This window comes from Pyxicephalus adspersus, chromosome 9, assembly GCF_032062135.1.
Source record: "Pyxicephalus adspersus chromosome 9, UCB_Pads_2.0, whole genome shotgun sequence".
In the NCBI taxonomy this organism is placed as follows: Eukaryota; Metazoa; Chordata; class Amphibia; order Anura; family Pyxicephalidae; genus Pyxicephalus; species Pyxicephalus adspersus.
The window spans coordinates 28,608,562-28,633,778 of NC_092866.1; the positions used below are offsets into that span (position 1 = coordinate 28,608,562).

Consider the following 25,217-nt stretch of genomic DNA (forward strand, 5'->3'; position numbering starts at 1 on the left):
CAAATCCTGCAGTAAAAAAACAAAAAATCAAAGATTTGCCATGTAACTGAAAATAAATACACCTCACCTTTGCCTTACCATTGTTGTAGATCCAAAAAAAATTAGAAACATTTTCCAGATAAGTGCCATTATATTAACATTCTAGAGTATACTTGTGAAAAGCAGTCTTAATTCGATATCAAGGATACAGAGTGTTGTCCCCAACTTTTTTTTTTTACCGGATGGACAAATTTACCTTTTCCTATTAGTTTGTCATAGGGATCTGGTAAATATACCTGTGTCAGCTTTCTATCACTTTCCCACCTCTGCTTTGTTTAAACTTATTAATGGCCGCAGCTTTGGTATGTCACATTTTTCGATTGAAAAAAACGTGCAGCAATGCTTCTGTCTTATACACTTTAAAAGAAAAGAAGACAAAAAACTGAACCATTTTTTCCAGTGTTAAACATTTTTGCCAAAAGTTTGAAGCAGTAAAAGTGATTGCTAAAACTGCTATACAATACAACATGGCTCTCCTGTGGGTAACAGATAGTTAATGATCTGAACTTTAGCAAACCTTTCGTGAGAGTTGCCAGCTTGGCAGTTCTGCTCACAAAAAAACGATTCTCCAAGAGCTGGCAGGCTGCACAGACTCACTGACTATCCACACAAAGCCAGACCTGAATGCTTGTCAAATGAAAGCCAACAAGGCAGTCACTGCTTATAGCAAAAACAGGCTGAGGAGAACACTGGTCTGATATTATTTTTTGCTTTTGATATGTGTGGTTGCATCATGGCAAGAATAAGTTTTATGAGGCAGTCATAAGGTTGTGGATATCCATATATCTAGAAAGCGGCGTTAAAATCTTGATTTGGTATTCCACTGTCTATTATTCCACTGTAAGAAAAATATTCTACAAAAGGCATAAAAATCCGAAGACTGGCCATCTTACCACTTTCAGACTGACTGAAGCTAAAACACATCTCCAAGAACCCCAAAATTACATCATAGGATCTGCAGGTAACTCTTGCAACAGTTTGTGTTGAATTGTATCTGTCTAATTCTATCTAAAATTATGTAAAATAACTACATAGTAAGTGTGCCAGGAAAAAGCACAGCTTCTGGATTGATGAATGTAAATTGTCCTCTAGTATTTTCTGGCAACATGCTGTATTCATCATGTCATTATTTTTCACTAAGTTACCTGTGTCAGTGTAGCTCCCACACCCCATACCTTTAGAGATTCACCCTTCATGCTTTACAGTAGGGACAACATGTTTATAGTTGTGACTCACATCACAGAAATCACAATCACAGAAAAGGACTTTATTTAAGAAATTTTGAGGCTTGTCTAGATGTTGTTCGTCATACTGCAGCCCATTTTTACCTCCTTCCTGTACATCTTGAAACAGCTACACCACTTGTTTGCAGAAAGCCTGTACTTCAGCTGAAATGGCTTTTGGAGTTTTCTTTGCATTTTAATTACTTACATACAACTTGTATTTACAAACATTGTACAATAATGTAAAAATGTACATTACAGAAATTTTGGTGCTGTTATAACCAGGCATGTCATCCAGGGATGCCCGCCACTTCTCCTGGGTCTGGAACTGTGCTCTAATGTTCATTACAGAAAGGTGGCTCTTGTTTCCTACATACCCTGTAAGTACAGTTCATATTTTACCCTGCAACAATGTATCTGAAACACAAATTTGGTGCAAGTGCAGGTGGTCCAGTAAAGAAAATAAAAAACATCATGTAAAGGAAAGAAGAAATATTAATAAGCATTTGCTAGTGCTTCACTCCCTAAATCCGAAAGCACTGTGGTATCACTAAGGCATCTCTTCCTGATATTCAGAGGGCAGAAGGCGTGGGTTACAGTTGCTGTCACTCAAAAACGTTTTTTGAACCTTTTTGTTCCTGCTTTTGAAAATCATTGCTTGAACAAAAACATTCCTTTTAAAATTCTCCTCTTTGACATTGCCTCTGTACATCCCCAAACACTTTAGATGACATTCATTCCAATGTAAAAGTGGTGTTTCTACCCCCCAACACCACATCACTACTTGCCAACAGCTAACGGGTCAGGGAGTCATAACCTCCTTTAAGGCCTAATATTTACGGAGGACGTTCTCCTGAGCTGTTAGAGCTACCTTAAATGATGAGATGACCTGAAGGGGTTTCTGGAAGAATCATAACATTTATGATGCTATCAAAAATATTGGTGATGCTTGGGATGAAATGAACAAGACAGACATGAGAGGGGCTTGGAAAAAACTGTGCCCCATAATTTACACAAGAATATCTGGGGTTTACAGATGATGATAACTCATACCAGGCATGCTGTGGTTTCTATTGGTAAATAACTGCAGTTGGAAATCAGTGTAAATGATGTCATAGAGTTACTCAACTCCCATGGCAAAGAACTAACCAATGAGATCATGGAACTAGAGCAGTAGATGATAGCATTTAAGGAGGAAAACCCGGACCTAGAAACTCCCAAATTGAAAATATTTTCTATGAAAGGGTTAGCTGATACCTTTTGTGTTATTAGCAGTAATGGCAAAGTTAGAAAAGCGAGATCCTATTACAAAGAGGTTTATCAAAGTTTACTGAACAGTTACCTAAGTCTTGACATGCTACAGGGCTTTGTATGCCTACAAAAGAAACTGATTCAAGCAGCAGAATCAGATCCTGACTATCTACTTTCTAATACCAGACCCAGTAGTTCGTAACCCAGGGACTGCCTGTATATTATCAGCCCCAACATTCAAAGATAAGTAAACTTTAAATTAGACCACTTTGCATGATTTCAGGTAATATTAGGATAGGCACACACAATTATTATTGTCTTAGCACACTCCCTTAAAAACATTTTCTGTGAGATCATATGTCATGAAGTATTGGCCTAATTTGTTCCAATGAGGCCAATACTTCATCAATTCCCTGGTTAAGTCACCAATACCTAACTTGAGGGTTTGGTAGGTAGGGACCTGATAAAAGTATATTTTTATAAATACAGTAGCTTTGATGAGTTACAAAGCTCTTTCAGGTAAAAATGATGGTGAAAAGGCTTAACAAAAGAAAAGGAACGCAATCACTTTATCTAAAGACTAGTAGGCTACAATATATTACATTTTTAGTTTTGCATTTAGATGTGCTTTAAAGTTTCAACCAGATATATCTGCATTTCTGCTTGTAAATATTTTTCTGCATATTTTTAATGCTGGCATCTGATAGACTATCCTGTCTTGTTTCCACCATGGCTGTCCCAACTCCTTCTGCAGCACGTTCCTCCACAGCATGCTCTGCAACACAAGAATCCATTAATCCATTAATATATCAGAGGCATTTTGAAGATCATGGAGATGGAGGTGAGAGAATTTCTTCCTCTCCTGTTCTAAGACCCCCAGCAATGTGTTCTCCTGACCCAGAGGCTCACATAGCAGGGTCTCTATTTTCATCACAGGACACAGATTCCCTGCTGAGGGTCCTTAGCCTTCCTCATTCAGCAGACCCCAATCCATCTAGTCCTCAAAGCATCCCTGCAGAGAACCCCAGTACTAATGTTTATTCTGGTGATGCTACTTTGATTGCATGCTTTGCAGCGTAATTGGAAAAAGAGTTGGAAAAACTAGATTAAAAATGACAGCCGACTTGAAACAAAAATTTCATGGTTTGGGTCGGCGAAACAAAATTATTGAGCAGAAAATAGATATCCATAGATATCATAGATAACTCTTCCGCTAAATCTTCTCTAGTGGAGCGTTTGGAGATTGCCTAAAATAAGCTGGAAGATCTGGAAAATCGCTCTAGAAGGGGTAACTTCTGTATCACTTTCTGTACCTCCCAGAAAGTATTCAAAATTTGGATATCATTGTGAAAGCTTTTCTCAAATCTATGCTTCCCTCAGTGGCCGATTTACATTTTGAGTTTGATCGTTTACACAAGGCTACTGTGGCCCCAAGGGCAGATGGGGCGCCGAGAGACGGTATTGTGAAATTAAATTACTTTCAGATGAAAGGATGACCTAATGAAAGCTATGCGATCTACTCCGTATACCTACGTCACGCATCCTGGGAGGCTCTTGGGTGCTCTTTTGACAAAAAGAACCCCTTTGTCAAATAGAAAAAAACTTGCTGATCTCACGCATGCGCAATCATCTATAAACCTTTCTAAGAGGAGTTGTACACTAACAATATCTGTGTGTACAACCCACGTTTGACCCTCTGTACTTACCCTTTCTGTCTTTGGGAAGCCGCATCCACATTTCTTTTGGGAGGAGATCAGTATCTGGTATGTGAATTTTATGAATATTCTGTTTTTAAATTGATTAATAAAGTATTATACTTGATTTTATATATGCCTTAAAAGTCTTGATTTTTGCACAAAATAATCGTTGGTACTGGAATATAAGGGATGTGGCATAGGTTTTATCTTTGTTTTGATCATAAGGGTTTTCAGAAACATTGGTTCTATCATCCTCAGCAGGAAGGGAAAATTCCTGATTGGCCGTGGATACTTCAAAGTTCAAGGGGACCTCCCTCATTGAGAAGTGGTAATTTAATTGTCGACATCCGTCATTGAGCCGTGGACATATATCTTTTTCTTTTTTTTTTTTATACAGTACATGCCTTTATGTTTACTTTTAAAATTGCCTTTCCTTTTTTTTGTTTTTACATTTTGCAAGAACTTTAATTTTTTGTGTGTGTTTTTTTTTTTTGGGTAGAGGTCCGGAGGGGTTAAACATGGCCTCCTTTGGAGTGGTGTTATGCCCTTTTGGCTGACCCTGCTCCCTTTTTTGTCAGATTTTCTGACCCTTTTTGTTTTTGTTTTTTGTGCTAGGGGTGTTAAGTCATCTTGCTTTGATTTTCTCATCAAGGCATCTCCCCCCTTCTATTTTCCCCATATGTATTTATTTGTGTGGTTCTCTACTTGATATGTTGTTTGGATTTTGGGTTACCCAAGTCTGGTTCAAGCTATTGATCCTCTCAGTGCTGTTTTGTCCAATCTGCTTACCCTGTTTTGGTCTCATGGCTATGGATAACCAAAATGTGATTTTCTTGACGCATAATGTCCAGGGCCTCAATTCTCCGGTAAAAGAGTTAAAGCTTTTCAGTATTATCATGCAATGCGGGTTGATATTTTGGCTTTACAGGAAACCCATTTTACAGTTACATCCCACCCCAAATAGTTCCATAAAAATTATCCCTTGGTTTTTCTTTCTAATGCTAAGGAAAAAAAAGCAGAGTAGCTCCATGTTTTTCTAAATTTCTAAATCGGTCTCCTTCACCTTACACTCTGAACATAGAGATCAGGATGGTCGCTACCTTATGGTGGTAGGCAAACTTGGAGGAGTGTTATTTTTTATTTTGACCTTTTATGCCCCCACCTCGGGTAAAATAACATTTTTTACTGCTATGTTAAACAAATTGGCTCCTTTTTTTAAAGGGTCTTTGATCCTAATGGATGACTCAAATCTGGCCTTAAGCTGCGTACACACGGCAAATTTTTCTCGCCCGATAATCGGTATCGGCCAATTATCGGGCGAAAATCTGCCGTGTGTACAGTCGGTCGTTGTCCATCGTCCGACGACCGTCCTGGCGGATCCATGGACGATGGACGACGACCGATCCTAATGAAAGGGAAGGGGAGAGCGTGCAGCAGGGTGCCGCTCCGTCGCTCTCCCCCTCCCCTCTCCATAGAGCATGAACGGTGCTGTATGTACAGCATCGTTCATGCATCGTGCAGTCTTTTCTCGTTGGAAAGGATCGTGAAAGATCCTTTCCAACGAGAAAAATTGCAGGTGTGTACGCAGCTTTAGACCAGATTTTAGATAAGACATCTACTCCTACTTAAAAATCCCAGACCAACTTGGAGGCTTAATGAATGTCGTTTAAGTGCTCCCAATCACAGCATGACTGCCAGAATTCCCTGATCAAGTATTTTCGCTTTAATGATCCTCAGGACACTTTTCCTGCTACTAATTGGGATGCACATAAAGCTCACATTAGAGGTCATCTAATCTCATTGGCCTCCAAACTTAAAAAACAATCCTCACTCTTAATAGATCAAAAACAACAAGCTTTATTACAGTTACAAAAACATCAAAAACAGAATTCCCATGAGGATTTGAAGGGTCAAATTAGAAGCACTCTGCACTGAACTGAATTTATGTTTGATAACTAAAGCTGAAAAAACTTTGCATTGGGCTAGACATTTTTACTTGGGGACATAAACCAGGTTCACTCATGGCGCACAAACTCAACCCTAAGGGTCATTCCAATGCACTGCCAAAAATCAAGCTATCTGATGGTCAGCCCTTCTGGAACCCGAAATTGATTCTGGAAGCTTTTTATGCATTTTATCATAAACTCTATGAACAATTATCTTCATTTTCTAGTGGACTTAAATTGGACTCCTTCTTTTCTAGAATCTCTTTACCTCAACTGCATAAGTCCTATGTGAATATACTAGATAAAGAATTTTCAATAGCAAAAAGCTATCAAATCTCTTAAAACTTAAAACTTTCCAACATATATTATAAAAGGTATAGTGAGGTTTTAGCTCCCCATTTGACTCTTTTTTAAGTTGTCTGTGTAAAGGCAATTTGGTCCTGCTTGATGACAATGGAGCACAAATAAGTGTAATTCCCAAGACAGGTAAATATCAAACAGAAGTTGCCAATTACAGACCCATATTGTTTATTAATTGCGATCTCAAAATAATGACACAAATTTTATGACTGAGATTGGGGTCGTTTCTGAATCAATATATACAGTACATCCTGACCAAGTTGGGTTTCTTCATAATCGCCAGGCCCCGGATTTAACTAGGAGAACCATTGATCTGATTTCGGCAGTGCATGAGAACTGAGATGGAGGTATAAAGCAAAAAGCTATGTTACTTTGTTGGATCTTCATTAGGTCTTTGATAGTTTATCTCAGGACTACTTGATGACTTTACTACAACAAATGGGTTTTGGTTAAGCCTTTATGTTGCTGATGGCGCCCCTTTACTCCACACCCATTAGCTAGAATTTCTCTTAGAGGTTTTTTCTCACCCTGGTTGGATATTCAACGTGGAACTAGACAGGGTTGCCCCCTGTCTCCTTTGCTATTCGCATTAGCTATTGAACCCTTGGCTATAGCCATACAACCTAAGCAGGACATTCAATGTGGCTCCACAGAGCATAAATGTGGCTTGTTTGCCAATGATACCCTTTTATATATTACTTCCCCTTTAACGTCTTTGTCCAACCTATTCAAAGAACCTACAATTTTGTCAGAGGTCAGAGTTTTCAGGACTCAAAATAAATAGGAATAAATCAAAAGCCCTCAACCTCTCTCTTCCGGAAAACCTAGTATCCCTGCTTAAACAAAAGTTTAAATTTAAAGGGAACCCTAAGGCCATAACTGACCTGGGTATCCATATTTCCTCCTTATTTCAGACACTTTTTAAAGCCAACTATCCCCAAATGTTCTGCACCTTAGATCATGACCTACAGCGGTGGTAATCCTCTTCTCCGTCATGGTTTGGTAGAATTGCAACAATTAAAATGAAAATGTTGCCCAGATTGTTATATATTTATTTCGCACCCTGCCAATTGCAATTCCCAAAGTGATTCTCCACAATATAAAAAATAAGTTACTCAAATTTATTTGGAATGGTAAACAGTATAGAATAAATGCGAATACGTATTATACTCCCTAAAGGTTGGTGGTCTAGGGGTTCCCAAACCTGTACTATATCATAGAGCGGCCCAAATAGCAGCCCTGGGCCAATGTATTCTCTTAAAATCTAGACCTCAATGGACTGATTTGGAGGCTTTGTCCTGCCCAACTATTCCAATTGAAGCATTGATGTGTATTTCGAGCAAATAACGTCCTGCAATTCTTTGCCCCTCCCTTTCATATGCACTTTCTGTGTGGGATAGTCAGAAATCTAATCAAGCTCTTTATTCCCATTACACCCCTTTGACTCCGCTATGGCAAAATCCAGATTTTCCTCCCAGATGTGAACAGGGGCGTGAGTTATGGTGGCACAATAGAAGTTTTTTTCGTATAGGCGGTTTTTTGGATGGTAAAAAAATCATCAGTAGCTCCCACTTACAGGACAAATTTTCCCTCCCACCCACTGAAATGTTTCAATATTGCCAAATCAGATCATTTATTCACTCTAAACTTAAAGACCTATCTCCCCCTTGCTAAAGTACAGCATTTGAGAAATCGTGCCGCTCCATCACTGATACTAATGAGTGAATTTTATTTGTTTACGCAGCTCTCTTCCCCAGTGACAAAAGATTGTTTTATTATGTCTCAATGGGATGTAGATCTGACAGAGTAGTGGGAGGTTCAAGATTGGCAAGTTTTGGCTGCTTCTTCGTCGTCAATTTCTTTAAACACGACCCTTATAGAAGACAATTACAAGGTTTTGTTGAGATTGTATATGGTACCCACCCAGATTAACAAATTGAATCCTAATAATTATCCTTTGTGTTGTAGAGGCTGTGGACGGTCGGGCACCATGTTTCATGCTTGGTGGACTTGTCCTAAAGCCGAAAAGTTTTGGATTCGTATTTTTAATTTGCTGTTAACCATTACACAAATCAACATTCCGAAAAAAGCAGATAGAGCTTTGTTCTCTAAACTACCAGATTTAGTACCTAAACCTCACATAGATTAGTTAAATATATTTTCTTAGCAGCTCGCATCACAATTGCTTGCTATTGGAAGGCCTCGTCCATTCCGCTTGATTTTACCAAACATAAACTAAACTGGATCATGACAAATGATAAACTAACCTGTACCTTGCAAAACAGCATGGATACATTTTTAAAAAACTGGGACCTGTGGATAGCCTACACTCAATACTAATCTTTCTGTGAGAACCCTTTAATATATTTGAATCTTCCACCCTTTCCTGTCCTCGTCTCCCGCTCCCCCACCCCTAAGTGGTACCTATGTGAGGTATTACCTTTCACCATTTACATTTTTCTGCACATGTGACTATAATTAATGTTTCGTTTCTGTTTGAATAGTTGTCATACTATTCTTTTTTTATGTTTGTTTTTATGCCAAATTTTGTACTTTGGACTACGGCTGCTCTCTTCTACTCTCATAAACAACTGTATAAATGTCATTCCAGTTTCATTGAGATTTTGTTATTTTAAATTGTATCCGACTGAAGAGAATTTTTTTGTATATGTTGTTACCGTATACAAGAAGTTTTATTTTGTAAAAGTGCGGAATATTTGTTTTGTTATATCTTTACATATGTGTTTTTGTTTATAACACAACTACTGTAACTTCATCCTGAAAATTTTCAATAAAATCTTTGATGTGTCGTAGTAAAGGGGAAATGTAGAGCAGAAGCAATAATGAAAGTCTTTATGGAAATATTTATTATGTAGATAGAGGTTTAACGGAAGCTTTGTGGTTGAGGTAAATGTATTGATATGATCAATAGATTGCAGAAGAGCTACCTGAATCTGTAAAGTCCCCTACACTTTCTGATGAAAAACCCTGATCACTTTGCCTGGAGCTTTCCTATTAGGTATGGTTTGATACATTAGAGTGAAGGAGTGTTTGCTGCCCTGTGTCCACGACCAAATCGAAATTGAATTTGTACGTTTTTTGAAAATTATTGGTATGTGGGAAATTTGGATGTTCATAAATTATTTTAGTTCTAGATCTCAAAACATATCTTAAAGAAGCAGACTTAGGATCTTCTAGCTTTTTAAAGTGTTTAAAAATAAATGTATTGATGCCTAAAAAATCCCTTTATTGATCTTATACAAGATTGAATTCAGCTGTGAGCTGTCACTCACAGAGAGACAGGACCACTAGGGGGCGTATGGGGGTGGTGCGAGCCCTGAGAAGGGCCAAGGCGCAGAGTTTAAGCAGTAACCAGGCTTTCTCCAGAGCCTCTGATGGTGAGGACGGTGCGCTGCTGCTTACAGCCAGGTTGCGGTCCTTGGGCACACCAAGGTGGGCAAGCACGGTACCAAATCACGAGGCAGGAGGATAGTCAAAGAAAGCCAGTGTCGAGACAGGCAGCAGGCAAGGGAGGTCAGGTTACATGCTAGGGGTCAATAGCCAGGGATCCAGGGGACAGACAGCAATGACACAGGGGCCACTGCCGGCACAGGGAACACAGAAGACACTGGAACAGGAGGAGGCACAGGAGAAGCAGGGATATCCATAGGCAAACAGGAACAGCACAAGGAAGTTGGCTGGGAACCAACAGACTGGACGACAAGGGGTTAACACAGGAGCTGGACACAGGAAACACTGGATTAGGCAGCAGGTGTACAGGAACTAGATCACAGAACTAGGGAGCTAGGCACTAGTAACTTGATGCACTAGTAACTTGATGCACTAGTAACTTGATGCACTAGTAACTTGATGCACTAGCACAGACTGGAGTCTGCGAGCATAGCCAGGGCTGGTACAGGGGCTACTACCTTATTGGCCAGCACCATGGACGAAGACGATAAAGCCTGGAAACAGAGGCCCGCCCAGCATCAGAACTGCCCACATGCACAGGGGAGAGATGCCAGTGTTTTAGTGAGGAATAGGTAAGTGTGACGAATAGGTAAGTGTGACATGAGCCTTATAAAGCATGAACTTAAAACTTTTATCTGCAAGCCCCCTTGCACACCACTAACCCTCCGAATTCACTGGACCAAACTTCTTAAACTATTCTTCAGAATAGTTTGGTTTCATTTTAGAGTAATCAAGTTTTTTTATTTTTAGAAGAAACATAAAAATACAAAAATATTAGCTGAACTATAAAATATCCACTCTCCACTCCCTCTGCTATCCTCCTATCCCCACCTGCCTCCCCTTCTCATTACAATTGCATTTACAAACAATAAAGTAAACAAGCTTATAAAAATGAGCGAATAAAAATAGGTGTAAGTTCATCCTAATCTCTGGACCTCTGATAACAATGGTAAGCATAGCAGCAATCTTTTAGATAATGACACCAATTGGTATTACTTATGAACAAAGAGCCTTATTAACATCAGAGTACCTGAAAATAAAAACTACTCACTGACCATGTTTAATTCAATTTAGTAGAGTTATAAATGGCCCTCATTTCCTCCATGGAGTAAATTTCTTGTACTTTGCCTACTAAGCCAGTGCCAGATAGTAAGAATTGTCTGAGATTTTCAGTAGAGAGGGATCTGGCTTTTGGCAGCATTTAATAAATGCATGAGCAAGGATGTCTTATATGCTTTAGGAGACATGTGATGCAGAAGACAAACCTAGGAAAGGAAGGGGACATCTGTACTAATAATGTTATGGCTTATATGAACAACCTGCCAGTAAGGCTGTATAAGAGGGTTATAAGTCCCACCAAATATGTTGCATCATGCCTATCCCCTTCTGACACCTCTGGCGTAGATTGTATTGATCAGAGAACAAAGCATGCAATTTTTACTGGCTTGGGTACTATTGAGTCAGGATCCTATGGGAAGTTTCCTGAAGTCTCATACTGATAGAGCATTTGTGTGCCAACAAACACACCTGGCTCCACTGACCGTCCATGAAATGCGTATGTAGTGCAGTTTCCCAAGCCTGTTTAAACTTTAGGGAGAGATCCTCTGCGGAGTCCCTTAGTAGTTGGTACAGATAGGATATTACATGGCGTACTGGTTGTTCCTCAATACTGATCTGTTCAAATGCAGAAAGGGGGCTTGAGAGATTATTCAGTTTGCCAATAGTATTGAACATCAGGTTTTCTGTTATAGGAGTTAGGGGTCCTGGAACAAAGGCTAGATTTTTGCGAACTATTTATTTATAAAATATAGATATTTTCCTATCTATTTAAGAAAAGGCTTGGGTCTAACAACAGGTGTGTTTTATACTGTAGTGGTAACTCCTTGTATGGGATCCATGATGATATGGCCACTATAGAATAGTGTAGTTTCCAAACAGAGACAGTCCTTCCTTCCCTGATGGCAGTTCCAAATAATCTAGAGACTTTTTTACTCTCTCATTTGACCTTTTACTTGGTAGTCAATTAAAAGTCATGATGTCCTAGTGTTTTAGGGATAAATGTTCACCATAATTTCTGGGAGAGACTGGGGAACCTGTGGGACAATATCCCAGAAGAAAAAAAATCATGTTCTTTTGTCCAAAATGATTGTAAATTGTTGGTGGCACTAGCTGAATTTTAAAAGTAGGCTATTGCTGGCAGTCAACTTTTTGTTATTGCAAAGCCCCTGAATATGGTATTGTCACCTAAATTGCAGTAGGAGGTATAGGTGCATTTCTCAAATAAAACTTTTTTTTAGCTAAAGGGGACAAAACATGTTTATAAGGTAATTAAATAATTGGAATTTCCTTAATTAAAATACCAATGCTTTCACAGACAATAGGTTTTTGTCTTCAATACATTCTACTGCAGAAAAAATCTATTGTAGTATTATGGGCTGAGTGATAGTTGTAGTACAAAAAATACAATGTAAAATAATAACATACATAATTTATTAATAATAATATACATATTTAATATATATATGTTCTATTATGTTATTATAGAATATAAAAAACATGGCTGTCGGATGAACTCCCTATGTTTCATACAGAAAGGTGGAGTCAAGACTGGACACCATAATGGTCTATAAAAAGATGACTGGTATCCTTTCTGATACCCATGACAGGTTTATGGGAATCTGGAAACCATGGATCGCATACCGCCACCCCAATCCCTTACCTGAAGCACTGACTAGATTGTGAGTGGATCTATTGCTATAATTCATGTATACAAGATGCCGACTGCCACTCAAACTTCCTCCTTTCTCCTACTTAGGTTTTCCCTCTTCCCCTACTTTTCTCTTTCTTTCCTCTTGCCTGTCTGTCAAATTTCCTGGAAATTTCCTTGTTTCCTTAATGGAACAGGGACTGTTCCCAGATTGTCCTGCCTAGACTCTGTCTGAATGCCTAAAGCACTATAGTTACACAAATATTGCCTTATTTCCTACTCAGGACTGTTCCATGATCTTGTTGGTCCTACTTCTAAACAGTATGGAAGTTACCAATTGACACATGGGGGTGACACCCCTGGTGAGCTTGTTTCCAATTCGTTATCCCTTTACCTCTTGTACTTGTTATTACCCCCTTCATTTCTTGACGACTCTGGGTAAATTTGGTATTGCAGCAATTGTTAAAACCAAAAAAAAGATAATTGAAAAACCTCACCTTTAAAGCACACAGGATTCTTTATTTAGGAACCATGGATTATAGTGCTGCCTAAAGGAGGATTGGATACTAGGCACAAAAAGCTGTAGGCTAGCCATAGAGGCCATAACTCCTGCTTTATTCATTAAGCTCACCGAAGCTCAGTCTTGTGGTTTGAGGAAACCGGAAAATTCAGGTCTTTGCTAGTTTAGGAAGTCAATCAGTCATTGCATGCGGGCGTGTTTGGGGAAAAAAATACCTAGAAAATCAGCTTTTTCTTGCTTTTAACCCTGACTGACATGTCACTTTGAAATGTTCTCTAGGTCCAGCTCTGTAGCTTGCTATCTTATGGCTTGCTTTCCTACTTATGTGTATGTTGCTCAGAGAAGGCAATATGTAGGAGTTCCCTTATCTTTTTATGCTCTTGCTGGCAATGTTATCGACAGAGGCACCTTGGGCTGCAGCCACCATGTTAGGCAAACTATTTACCTTGTGCAAATAGTGAAAGGGTGTAACCTGGCTGGGACTACACAGATGTCGTCGGTGAGAGTACGTTTATATGAGAATCACAAGGAGGCAGCTTTCCTCAGACAAATGCACTTCCTAATAAATGAGGGACACACAACACAGTGACCTTGCTTCCTACCTCTGCACTTCCTTTCCCTCTAACAGCAGCATCTAGGCCTAGCCATTGATAGCACCATCAGACAGCTTCTGCCGATGTTAGTCAATAGGTAATAAAAGAAAAAATAATGTGAATAAATATTTCCATGGTGTGTTGTTTTTGATACATCTCTTTAAAAGGGGAAAATTAAATCACACAGGATCCGTCAGTAAATGTTTTTCTACCATTTAATAGGTTAAATTATTAATTGCTTATGATGGGTTACATGTTCCTAAATATTCTTTTGTGCATCAATTTTGACCACCAGTAGATGGCATTGTGTCCCCATTGAAAGTGTGTAACAAACTCATGTCTTGTTGCCAGCAGCAAGGTAGGGTTTGTTAAACACTTAACATGAGGACACACCGCTTTGACTGTATAAACCGTACCTTTTTCTAATAACATTTTGAGGGAAAAATTTTGGTTTATGCTTGAGTAAATACATTAAGCCTATTCTATTTGACTATTCAGTATTTTTAATAAAATTCTGTATTTGTTTCCTAGCTCTCAGTAGTGTTGTGGGTGGTACCGATAGATTTTTTTTCCAATTGTGATGACAGATCTTTGGGAACAATAATAAGTAGTTGAATATGTGTTGACTGATATATAATTTTCAACTTAGTCCTAACAACTATCATATTTTTTTTGTGTTCCTTTTAAATTGGTTAATAAGAATTAATACAAAAGTTTTTAAAAATCTAAACAGTTTTGCTGTCTGCTGCATGACGATCATAGCTGTGGAAGTAATGAGTTGTGTAGCTCTATAAAAATCCTGTTTATTAATAATAATAATAATAATAATAATAATAATAGATTGATTGAAAGGATATCTGTCAGTTGTGTTAATTTTACAATGAAAAAAGTTACACTTGGAGTCTATTTAAAAAGCAACGAATCTGATATTCACCAAAATATTCTCTAGTGGTGAACCTTCCAGGCCATGTGTTTTATTGGCAGTAATTGATTTCCTATCAAGCAGTTGATTTTATAAATAGACCCATTGGAGCTGTATTGCTAATAGCTGTAGTTGGACATTTAAATGGAAATAGTATGTAACATAAAAATTATAAAATTATTTTTGCCAAATCACTGTGACATAAATATTGATTTTTCTTTGACAGGATAATTTTTTTCACTGCCCCTGCCTGTATTTGTTGTACAAAACAAAATGCTGACTCACTGTGGATAGGAGTGTCCAACTGTTTAAACAGGAGACATAAATTCTTCAAGGACCTAGCATTCTTCTCTTTGTTGAAGACTACTGAACTATTAACATGGCACCGCAGAGAATCCTAATTACAGGATGCAACAGAGGAATTGGATTAGAACTTGTACATCAGCTACTACAACAGCCAAACCCTCCTAAACAAATCTTTGCAACTTGTCGTAATCCCAATTCTCCTCAAAATCAGGTAAAATACTACTTGTTCTTGGACATGTCTATGTGTTGAAATAAGTATAATGTAATACAACTTAAGTAATAGGTATAGGTGAAATGTTAGGCATAATATACCTGTTGCATATTTTACATTTGGTAATATATTCCAGTATGTAATGTTTTGTTGTAGATTGTGCAGTACAGTTGTCAGTATATACTTTTGTATTTTTTCCTGATAAAATCTGTAATATTCAAATATGTTAGCTTGCTAAATAAATGAAAAATGTCCATTATCTCTTTGAAAGTAAACTTGCCTTTATCTATAGCACCTAATATTACATTTTTTTTTTTATAGCTTACTAGACATTACTTTTGTCTTTCTATAAAGTCCTATTTAGTTCCTCTCAGACCATGTCTTAATGCATGCTAGTTAAGCATTTTTTTCAAACATAATTACCAGATTTCCAGGTTTACCTTTTTTAACTATAGATATTCCTTCAGAAGTTTCTTCTTCAATTGGTTACATTGCTGATCTATGCAGCTACAAATCACTAGTGTGCCATGATCACTATCAGATCATTTAGATAACAGGAGAGAAATTAGTGATGATGACAATTCTGTAGCTGACCTTGTACCATATACTAATCGACTTTAGTTCAATCTGCACTCAGCTTTAGTAGAAAGAAGCATATAAATTGCCAAAAGTTGTCCACTATTGAACTGAACAAGGGTTTTAATTTTTTATTACTGAGTATACAATGTGCTGTGCTGCATATGTAACCCAGTATTGTAATAGCTATTGCTATTTTTTTTAGGAAAAAAGTGAATACAACTTTTATATAGAAGTACAAAAAAGTAGTGTCAAGTTGGTAATACAGAGCCACATGGCATGTCTACACATTTCCTGCAGTCATACACCCACATGTTGAGACATTTTGGTGAAAAAGCAAGAGTTTACTAGTGCTCTGTGTTTGTTTTTTAGTGTCTTTAAGATCTTTTAAAGGTATGAATTATTAAATTATTTTTAAAAAAATGTATTTATAAGTTCTTGAATTACATGTTAATTACTTATACAGTATTATCAATATTAGTAACAATATTACTTAAACAATATTATATTGTAACTGCAGCTGAATGTTCTTCAAACAAGTTTGAAAAAAGCCACCCGTACACCACTGTGCTTGTTCTTTACATAGGTGCTATGCCATGATCACCATCAGCTTGCCTAACATTGGAAGTCATTTGCAATTATGACAATTCTGTAGCTGATTTCAAACTTGAAAAGAGTCTAATGCTCAGTAACCAAATCTGTAACACTGGCTTTTACTGAGTGTTATACATTTAAAGCTTACCTAAACTCAGAATTTTCACTTTACATAAAAAGGTAGACAACACCCTTTTATTTAAAGTAAAAAATTATGTTTGTGTGTTTTTTTTAAGTGTAACATTCTTTAAAAAAAAAAAAATTTGCAGCACCGCTCCCTTAACTCTGGATTGCCTAGGCGATCAAGTATGAATGGAATGGGAGCGAAGAGCCTCCCGGGATACTCATGTCACGCATTAAGCAGAATTTCTTTAGCACAGACAAATACAACATTTTTACAAAGCAAAGTAAACATGGAAAAGAGACTCAGATTTTTATTCTTATCTTATTAACCCTTGAAGAGATCTCTTGCTGTGTGTGGTCACAGGACAAATAGTAAAACTAAATTGTCCCTAAAGGGGCACAGATGATAATAGCCACAGGGAAGCTATATCCAATCCCCCAATACATCTGAAAGCAGATAAATTATGCTCAGTCTTTAAAAAAAAATGCTGGCAGCCACATACTATCATTCAGATGCAGTTTATTTAATCATCAACTGATCCAGTCTATCTGCTCTGTTTATTCATTAATATTGCTGTTGGACAGAACACTTTCATTATATAGAAAACTAAGTATCCTAAGTAAACATGCATTGCCTGGACTTAGTATTTCTGTTGCCAGACACAGGATGTGATATAATGCAATTGGAATGAGACTGCACAGAGCTTTAGTAGAAAGAAGCATATAAAGTTCCAAAAGTTGTCCACTGTAGTACTAAACAGGGTTTTTTAATAGTGCTATGGTGTGCTGCATTTGTATAATCCAGTATTGTTACATGTAGTACACTTTTCATAGGAAAAAAATGAATTTTTAAATTTGAATATACAATTTTCATATGTAAGAGCCACATAGCATGATGCTTTATTTTACTGTGCTTTTATTATTAAGCATTTTAAGGCAGAATGAATCACATACTCTATTTAGTGCCACAGTGCGGTGTGTACAAAATTCTGCTTCCTGTAGTTATTCACATGTAAGACATTTTGGTTAGAAATGAAATGTTTCCCGGTATACTAGTGGCATGTCTATGCATTTTTAGGGTGTGAAGAATATATGGGTTATTTTTAAGCAATTAAAGCAACTATTTTCCAATAAATAAGTAATTGAACTCCCAACAGGTATTACCTAAACACAATTATCTTCTACCTGCAGGTGGTCTGTCACTGCTTAGAAAAGTCACCATTTCACCCTTAGGGCAGTGCACCTGTTTTTTATACAGGTGCTTAGGTTTGCAACTAATCTAATGCAAGTCAGCTAAACCTGGGTATTTAAAAAAAAAAAAAAAAGTAAGGAATATTTTTATTACCCAGTACTAACAGAATGTATGATATTAAAATTTTTAAACTGTGCCTATTAAGGTCCTAAATTATTTTAGCCAGAATATGTTACCTGTCTCTTGTTATTAAATACATGTAATTTTGTTGGTAAATGCAATATCTATTTCAAAATAAAATGTTTTTTTTTAATATCTTTACAGAAACTTAATGAGCTTGCTGCTCAAAACCCAAGTGTTGTGGTGATAAAATTGGGTAAGTTTTCTAGTTACAAACTGATTGAAATTAATTTAACTGCAATACACAATTTCATTTTTGCCTAATTTATCTTAGCAGCTAGGGCATGTTTTCAGTTCTAGTCCATTTATGTTTGGGTGTTTGAAAGAAAAACTTCAGTTGTACCTTTTGCTGGTATTCATCGCACATTTTCTCCTAACTACAGTTACAAGAAATATTATAAAATATAGAACTGCTTATCTCCCTTTTTTCTATGGTCAGCAGTTGAATACAAAATACTTGCAAAACAAATCTGTTCGCTCTGAAACAACATCTTTAAACGTGCTGTATACTAATGTACTATGTTATCACACTCCTTAGACCTTATCTGATGGGGAGTATGAGGTAGTGAATGGCTAAAGCTGCGTACACACTTGCAATTTTTGTCGTTGGAAAGGATCTTTCACGATCCTTTCCAACGACAAGGGAGTGCACGATGCATGAATAGGCATAATAATTGTGCTTTCTTTTTTCCCCCTAAATGGGTTCATTCAAAATAGGATTGACTGGAAGAGGATGAAGGTATTTGGTTTTGTGTAGCACATTGCAGTGTTGTTTTGCTGATGGTACTGTAATAGATGAAAGTAGCCATTTTAATTTTCTCAAAACTGAGGTTTTTTTTTTATTGTCTTTGTTGGACTATACTTTGTTACTTAGAGTGTTTGGACTAATTGTCATGTTTGGAATTTTACAAATTTTTTTTTATGTAGAGGCCACAAACTCCAACAGCATCCAAGAGGCAAAAAAGGAGGTGGAGAAACATCTTCATGGAGCTGGACTTAACGTGCTGATTAATAATGCTGGGATAATGTCAGATAGCCGTCCAGAGTCTGCAGATTCGGAGGATTTCTTGAATGTTTACAACACAAATGTGGTGGGACCATTATTGATTACAAAGGTAAAATAATTCTGTATGAACTAGAGGTATTAAAAAAAACATAAAGCCTAGATAGTGAACACTTTTAATAAAAATATGTGAGTACAGTTTTTTTTTTTTTTTTTGCAAAGCAGGAGCCTAGGTCTTAAAAAGTCAAGATAAATGAATACATCTTCTTTCATTAGTAAGACTGACTCACTTATATAAGCTTGACTTTTGTGCATTGGCTCCATGCACTGGTCTCATGGGGTCATTACCTACATGATAATTGCATCTTTTTTTTGCTACAGTTATGTAAAAAAAAGAGACCTTTTACAAAGGTGTTTTCTAAAATATTGTGGAGCTAAAAGACTTTCCAATGCATGCCACTTCCTACTGCATCATGCTAATTGGAAGTACATTTCATAGTGAAAACTTCTACTTTAAAGTGCCAGCCGACTTGTTTTCTTTGCCACTCTCACTCAACAATCCATATTAACCAACATTTATGTATAATATTTTGTAACACATAGTTTTTTCTCTTTTTCCCTGATTGAATGCAAATATTTTTAGACCGATCCTGACTTTAAGGACAACTCCAGGCAAGTTTATGGTAGAGTAGAAAGCTAACATTTTATCAAATCTTTAAATTTTTTCTGTGCAAAAGTGCATTTTGGATAACTTCCCTTTCTTCCTGTAAATACAAAAAATAGGTTGTACTGGTGTTAATGGGACAAGCAGACACAGAAATAGAAACACTGGGACTGATTTATTAAAGCTCTCAAAGACTAAAGAAGATAGACTTTTATAGGAGAACCTGGGTTATCCACAATCCTGGGATGGATTTGGCCTAGGATTCAAAATATTTGTCAATTGATAGCAAATTATTTTTATGAAATCCATTCCAAGTTTGCTGGATAACCCAGGTTTTCCCATGAAAGTCTACCTTCTCCAACCATAGAAAGTTAAATAAATCAGACTCTCTGTGAGAAGCAGTGACTCCCTACTTTACTTTAAATGTATTTTTATTTTTGTGTCTCCTATAGTTAAAAAAAAAAAAAATTCTGAGTGTACACTAGCTGAAACAGGGAATACAAATATTAACTGATTCTATATCGCAGTACGAGATAACAGTAGGTCAGTACACTGCAACATAAATATCTGAAATGGTATTAGGCAGTTTCTTTGCTTTCAAAAAATATATATTATGAGGGAGTTTTCTTGCTTAAAATGAATGTGTTAATGTGTGTTAACAATAGGAAGAAAAGAGGCTAGAGTAAATATGACACACCACATGTATATTCAGATCTACTACTCTGAACTCCAACTCATACTATTTTTTTTTTTACGTATAGTGGAATGCAGTTAGAATGTCAGGTTTTTATTGTTTTCGGTGTCCTGGTTGTGCAAATTTGATTCACATGTGGCTACCAAAGAGAAATCATTACACAGACAGCAATAAAAGCATCACAGTTGTTGTAACCCCTAGGCAGGCTAATCAAATGATAGTAATCATTTTCCAGGGTGCCTAGAATATAGGTCACCGTGGTATACAAACGTATGTACTGTATTTTATTTTGTTCACTTTCTTGGTCCTTTTTTTACAGGTTCTCTATAAATTTGCCGATGTCCTACATATGTCCCAATGCAACCAGTCACATGGTGACTTGTTAAAGTAAATACTAATGTCACTAATCCACATTTCTTTTGTTTTTGGACATATGTATGGTGTCGGTAAAAGCTTAAAGGAAAATCAACAATGTCTATTGGGTTTTTATCTGACATATGTTTATTTCCCTCGTGGTTGAACTTGATGGACTTATAGAGGGGAGGGACATGCTAAAATATGAAAATCAGACTGATTTTACTATAAAATGCACAACTAAATACTTGTGTTGACAAGGGTGTATCATTGTTTGTGTAATTTAACAGGACTGTCCTATTTAACAGAAACCAATAATGGAATTCTAGCACAGTTATTCCATGCAGTATGATGATAGAAAATATAGGTGGCAATTATATGAAATCTTTTCCAATAGAAATACATCTGTATTATAACTGGTAATTATATGATATTATTTCCAATACATCTGTAAATTGTTTAAGTGGAAGTCCAAATTCTATTTTTTGATGGAATTTTTTTTCATTACTGTATATTTCTTTTTTTGGGAGATTTCCCTCTGCTCCTTTTAAAGGAGAAAACATGAAAGAAAATCTCCTCCAAAGTAATAGTGGGCTCTGGAACAAATGTCCATATTGGGGGAGGAAGGAACCGACCCCTGTAATACTGTTTCTGGGGTAATATTTTAGATTTGCACTCATTGTCTTCTAATAACACTCTCCAGATCAAAATGTGAGAATAGGGGAGGTTACAGACTACAATAAACACCTGACATTTTCACTGCACATCTATCAAAAAAGGTTTTGATGTTTAGGTGTCACATCAATCAGAAAACTGGCCTCTTATTTTTTTGTGTGATGAAATTAGACATGTAAATACCTTCTATTCTGAAGACTGATTGTGCTAAGCACTCATTTGTATGAAGGGCTTTTTTATTTATTTTTTTTATTTTTTTATTATTTATTTTACCTGTGTCTTTTGATTTCAGGCCTTTTTGCCATTTTTGAAAAAGGCAGCAAAAGAAAATCCAGATAAGCCTCTTGGGTGTGGCAAATCTGCTTTGATAAATGTGTCCACACTGTTGGGATCTATTGAAAAAACACCTGAAACCTTTTTTTCATTCCCAGTCCTCTCCTATCGCTGCAGTAAGGTATGTTTTCTACCTAGTGAAAGTACAAAACTGAAAAGAAGTGAAATATATTATTTATATCCTTATCCTAGACCTAAATGTTTTAAGAGAAACCTAAAGTAAATTATTATTTATTGTGTCAAAGCTGAACATTCTGAAAATTCTAATTCCCTACTGTCATGCAGATGCAGTGAGTTTAGTCCTTTCCAAGTCCCCGGCTTAGGAAAAGTACATAGTTAAAGTAGCATTCACTCAGATTTCAATATAGAAGGTCAGACAAACAGAGGCGAAACGCATCAGATGTAATGGTCGTATGCTTGCTTTTTTTGTAAGAGTAAAAATGAAAAGCCAGTACTGCAAGTTTGGGTTAGAAAAAAAGGACATGCTCTGGCTGCCTGCCTAGCTTATGGATAATTGAAAAAGATAGGCATTTAATTAATGTTTCATACTGTAATATTCCTTCAAGTAAAACAATATTTGTCAGCAGTTGGAACTATTCATATGACGGCTATAACTAAAACAAGATCTCATCCACAAGCAGTACAATTCTTGGAATATGTATAGATGAACTCCCATACAATCTTCAGCACACATATCATAAAGAGTGCTTATTTAAAAAAAAACTGTTTTTTTTTTTTTTTTTTTTTTCACGAACAATAATTTCCATGATTGATTTAGATTTGTTTGTTTAGAGTGCATTTTTACTACGGAAGTTCCACTGACTATGTGGAGAGAGTTGTCTTGAAGATAGATATCATGATGAGAATGGGTACTTATCTTTTCATCTGCCATTGCTTTGCACAGCCTTCCAGAGGGGTCTTTATAGTTGGTAAAGCTGGATAACTTCCATGGCTTAATATGTTTAATATTGATATAATATTTTTGTCTACAGGCTGCTCTTAATATGCTGACTCGCTGTCAGTCACTGGAATTTCAAAAAGATGGGATACTCTGCACTGCTCTTCACCCAGGATGGGTTCAAACAGATCTTGGAGGCCCACATGTACGTATGTTTCATATTTGCTCAACATCTGTAAAGCAAGTTTACCAAGGATCTGTAAAATAAAAGCTTTGCTCCCAGTCTGAATATGGCCATTAATGTTACAGACTTAGTATACTATCTCATTTAGATTTAACAACTGTATAGTGATTTGGGTAGGAGCATTACATACTTACATTACATACATACACACATTACATACTTTTGGAAAATCTATACAACAGAATACAATACTATATATATATATATATATATATATATATATATATATTGTTGAAGAAAGCTCAAATATTGCTACTAAATAATAAAGCATATCACAATGGTATATTTTGTCATTATGTTTTTCAGGCACCTCTCACAGTTGATCAAAGTGTAAAAGGAATAATCAAGGTTTTGGGCAATCTTTCAGAGAACCATGCTGGAATACTTGTAGACTGGGAAGGAAATATTATTCCATGGTGAAAAAAGGAAGTTCCAAATTGTTTGCCTGTCACTAACCAGTACTATATTAACTTTTCTATCCGTACTGTGTGTAATTGCTTCATTTTATTATTGTTGGGCAATGTGTGAGGTGTTATATACTTTCATAAAAACAGGAGAGTTCTGGGTTTACATCTAAAAACTATTAAAACTGTACCTTTTTCCCCCCAACATAATTCTAAAAAATAAAAAAAGTTTATATATACAATTTTTTTGCAGCAGACTATTTGCTATTTTTTCTAGCAATGGGCAGCTCCTCAATGCTGCAGAGAATAGTGCCATGTCCATGTCCTGTCTGAAACAAATTTTTGTGAATCTGAGCCCCTGGACGACCCTACAGAATGGACTCCCTAAACATTTAAATTTAGACTACCCTAAGTAAATGCCCAGCCATGTGATGAGGAGAACCATGATTGAAAGAACTTGAACGATATTTAAACCATATTACGAGAACCATCATACGAAATTCAGGAGTATAGTGGCAGATTCCTTTCCATTTTCCTTAAAAGATGATTGGAATATGTGAGCTGCTCCTCTTTATGTATGAGAAACAGGTTAGAAGGAGAAAAGAAAGGGGCTTCAGGCTGGTGGATTTTCCACAATAAAAGCGGTAACCCCGAGCCACACTTGGGGTGGAATTTCCAGGGAGATTAAAAGTCCTACCTGGTTCCCACTTTCCAGCATCCTCCAGCCATTGACTTTCCTTTAAGTAAAGGTGGCTGGAAAATTACAGGTATTCCTAAAGTTACAGAGAATGTAATGTAATGGGGTTGGTCAATTTATTACACCAATGTGGAAGGAGCCAGAATAGATTAGTAATCTAAAAAGTTGAAAAGTTGCAGGCTTACAAAGAGTGGAGGTTTAGACAAACTGTGCTAAGTGTACTGCTTAATAATATTTATAAAAAAATTAGGAAGGCCAAGACCACCTTATATTTTAAGTTGATGCATAGTAGATTTAGCAATTCAAGGTTTCGAGTTGCTCCAGACAAATAGCGATATTTTTGATTAAAAGGCTCATATTCTAAAGTGTGGGATAGGGAAGATTTTAGCATGATTCATAAATTTTCATCTTTATGGCTGTGGTATTTCACAAAACAGCTTTATGCATTGACATACCACCTAGACCCAGTTAGCAGATGACATGCCCACCCGCTGAGTTGATATTATTAACAAGCCAGTTAACTCTTCCAAAGACACAGAGGACGGATCCAAAACAATTTTGTTTTCAAGAAGTGCAGTACATTAGATACAATACAATCTTTTAAGTATTTCCAGAAGTGTATCGGTAGATACCACTACACTATTTCAACAGTACATTGCAAATGACATAACCTGCATGAATATGTCCAAAATACAAATGTTAAATTGTCCTGGACCTTGAACCAAAGAAAGAAAAACATAGAACAAAAAGCAAAATATATCAAGTTTAAAACCAGTCCATGACAAGTAGTCAACATTCAACAGTTGGCAGCTGGAGCAGCTCCTGTAGAAGTTAGGTTTCATCAATAGTGGTAGAAAAATTGGATAAGTCTCCCGAAGGTAAAAGCAATACAACTTCTGTAACAGGTCGGAAAAAGGTCTCACTTCTACTTTATACCTTTTCACCTTCGCTGGGAATTGCCTTTGTAATAAGTTCATTAGGCCAATCCAGACAGTAGGCTTGTTGATCCTTCAACAGCACTAAATCAACATAACAAATAACATAACTCAATAACAAAAAAAATAACAGCCCTCTGGGTAAATTTGTTCTTTGTTTTTTCTATTACCTATGACTTTGCAACAAACTCAGATATTCCTTTCTCCACCTTTCCCAGAAACGACTGGCAAAATGCTGGACTTTGCTTCCTTCAAAATTTGTAAAGATTGTGCTCCTTGAAAGCTCCAGGTAGAGTAGGAATTTCTCCCATTTTTTGTCAATAAGGCAGCTGGGGTTAGAATGGCAAGAGACTCTGGGTCAGAAGCAGGGCTGTGGAGTTGGTAGATAAATCCTTCGACTCCAAC

General features: G+C 36.7%; 1 protein-coding gene across 1 annotated transcript; it reads left to right on the top strand.

The window, feature by feature from the left end:
* Positions 1 to 726: 726 nt before the first annotated feature.
* LOC140338713 (C-signal-like) lies at positions 727 to 23,422 on the top strand. The gene is made up of 7 exons (XM_072423019.1): positions 727 to 1,000; positions 14,956 to 15,246; positions 18,056 to 18,107; positions 18,839 to 19,026; positions 21,594 to 21,755; positions 22,627 to 22,737; positions 23,083 to 23,422. Exons 2-7 carry the CDS (start codon positions 15,109 to 15,111, stop codon positions 23,194 to 23,196), a joined length of 765 nt encoding a protein of 254 aa, XP_072279120.1. The 5' UTR covers positions 727 to 1,000; positions 14,956 to 15,108; the 3' UTR covers positions 23,197 to 23,422.
* Positions 23,423 to 25,217: the final 1,795 nt, after the last annotated feature.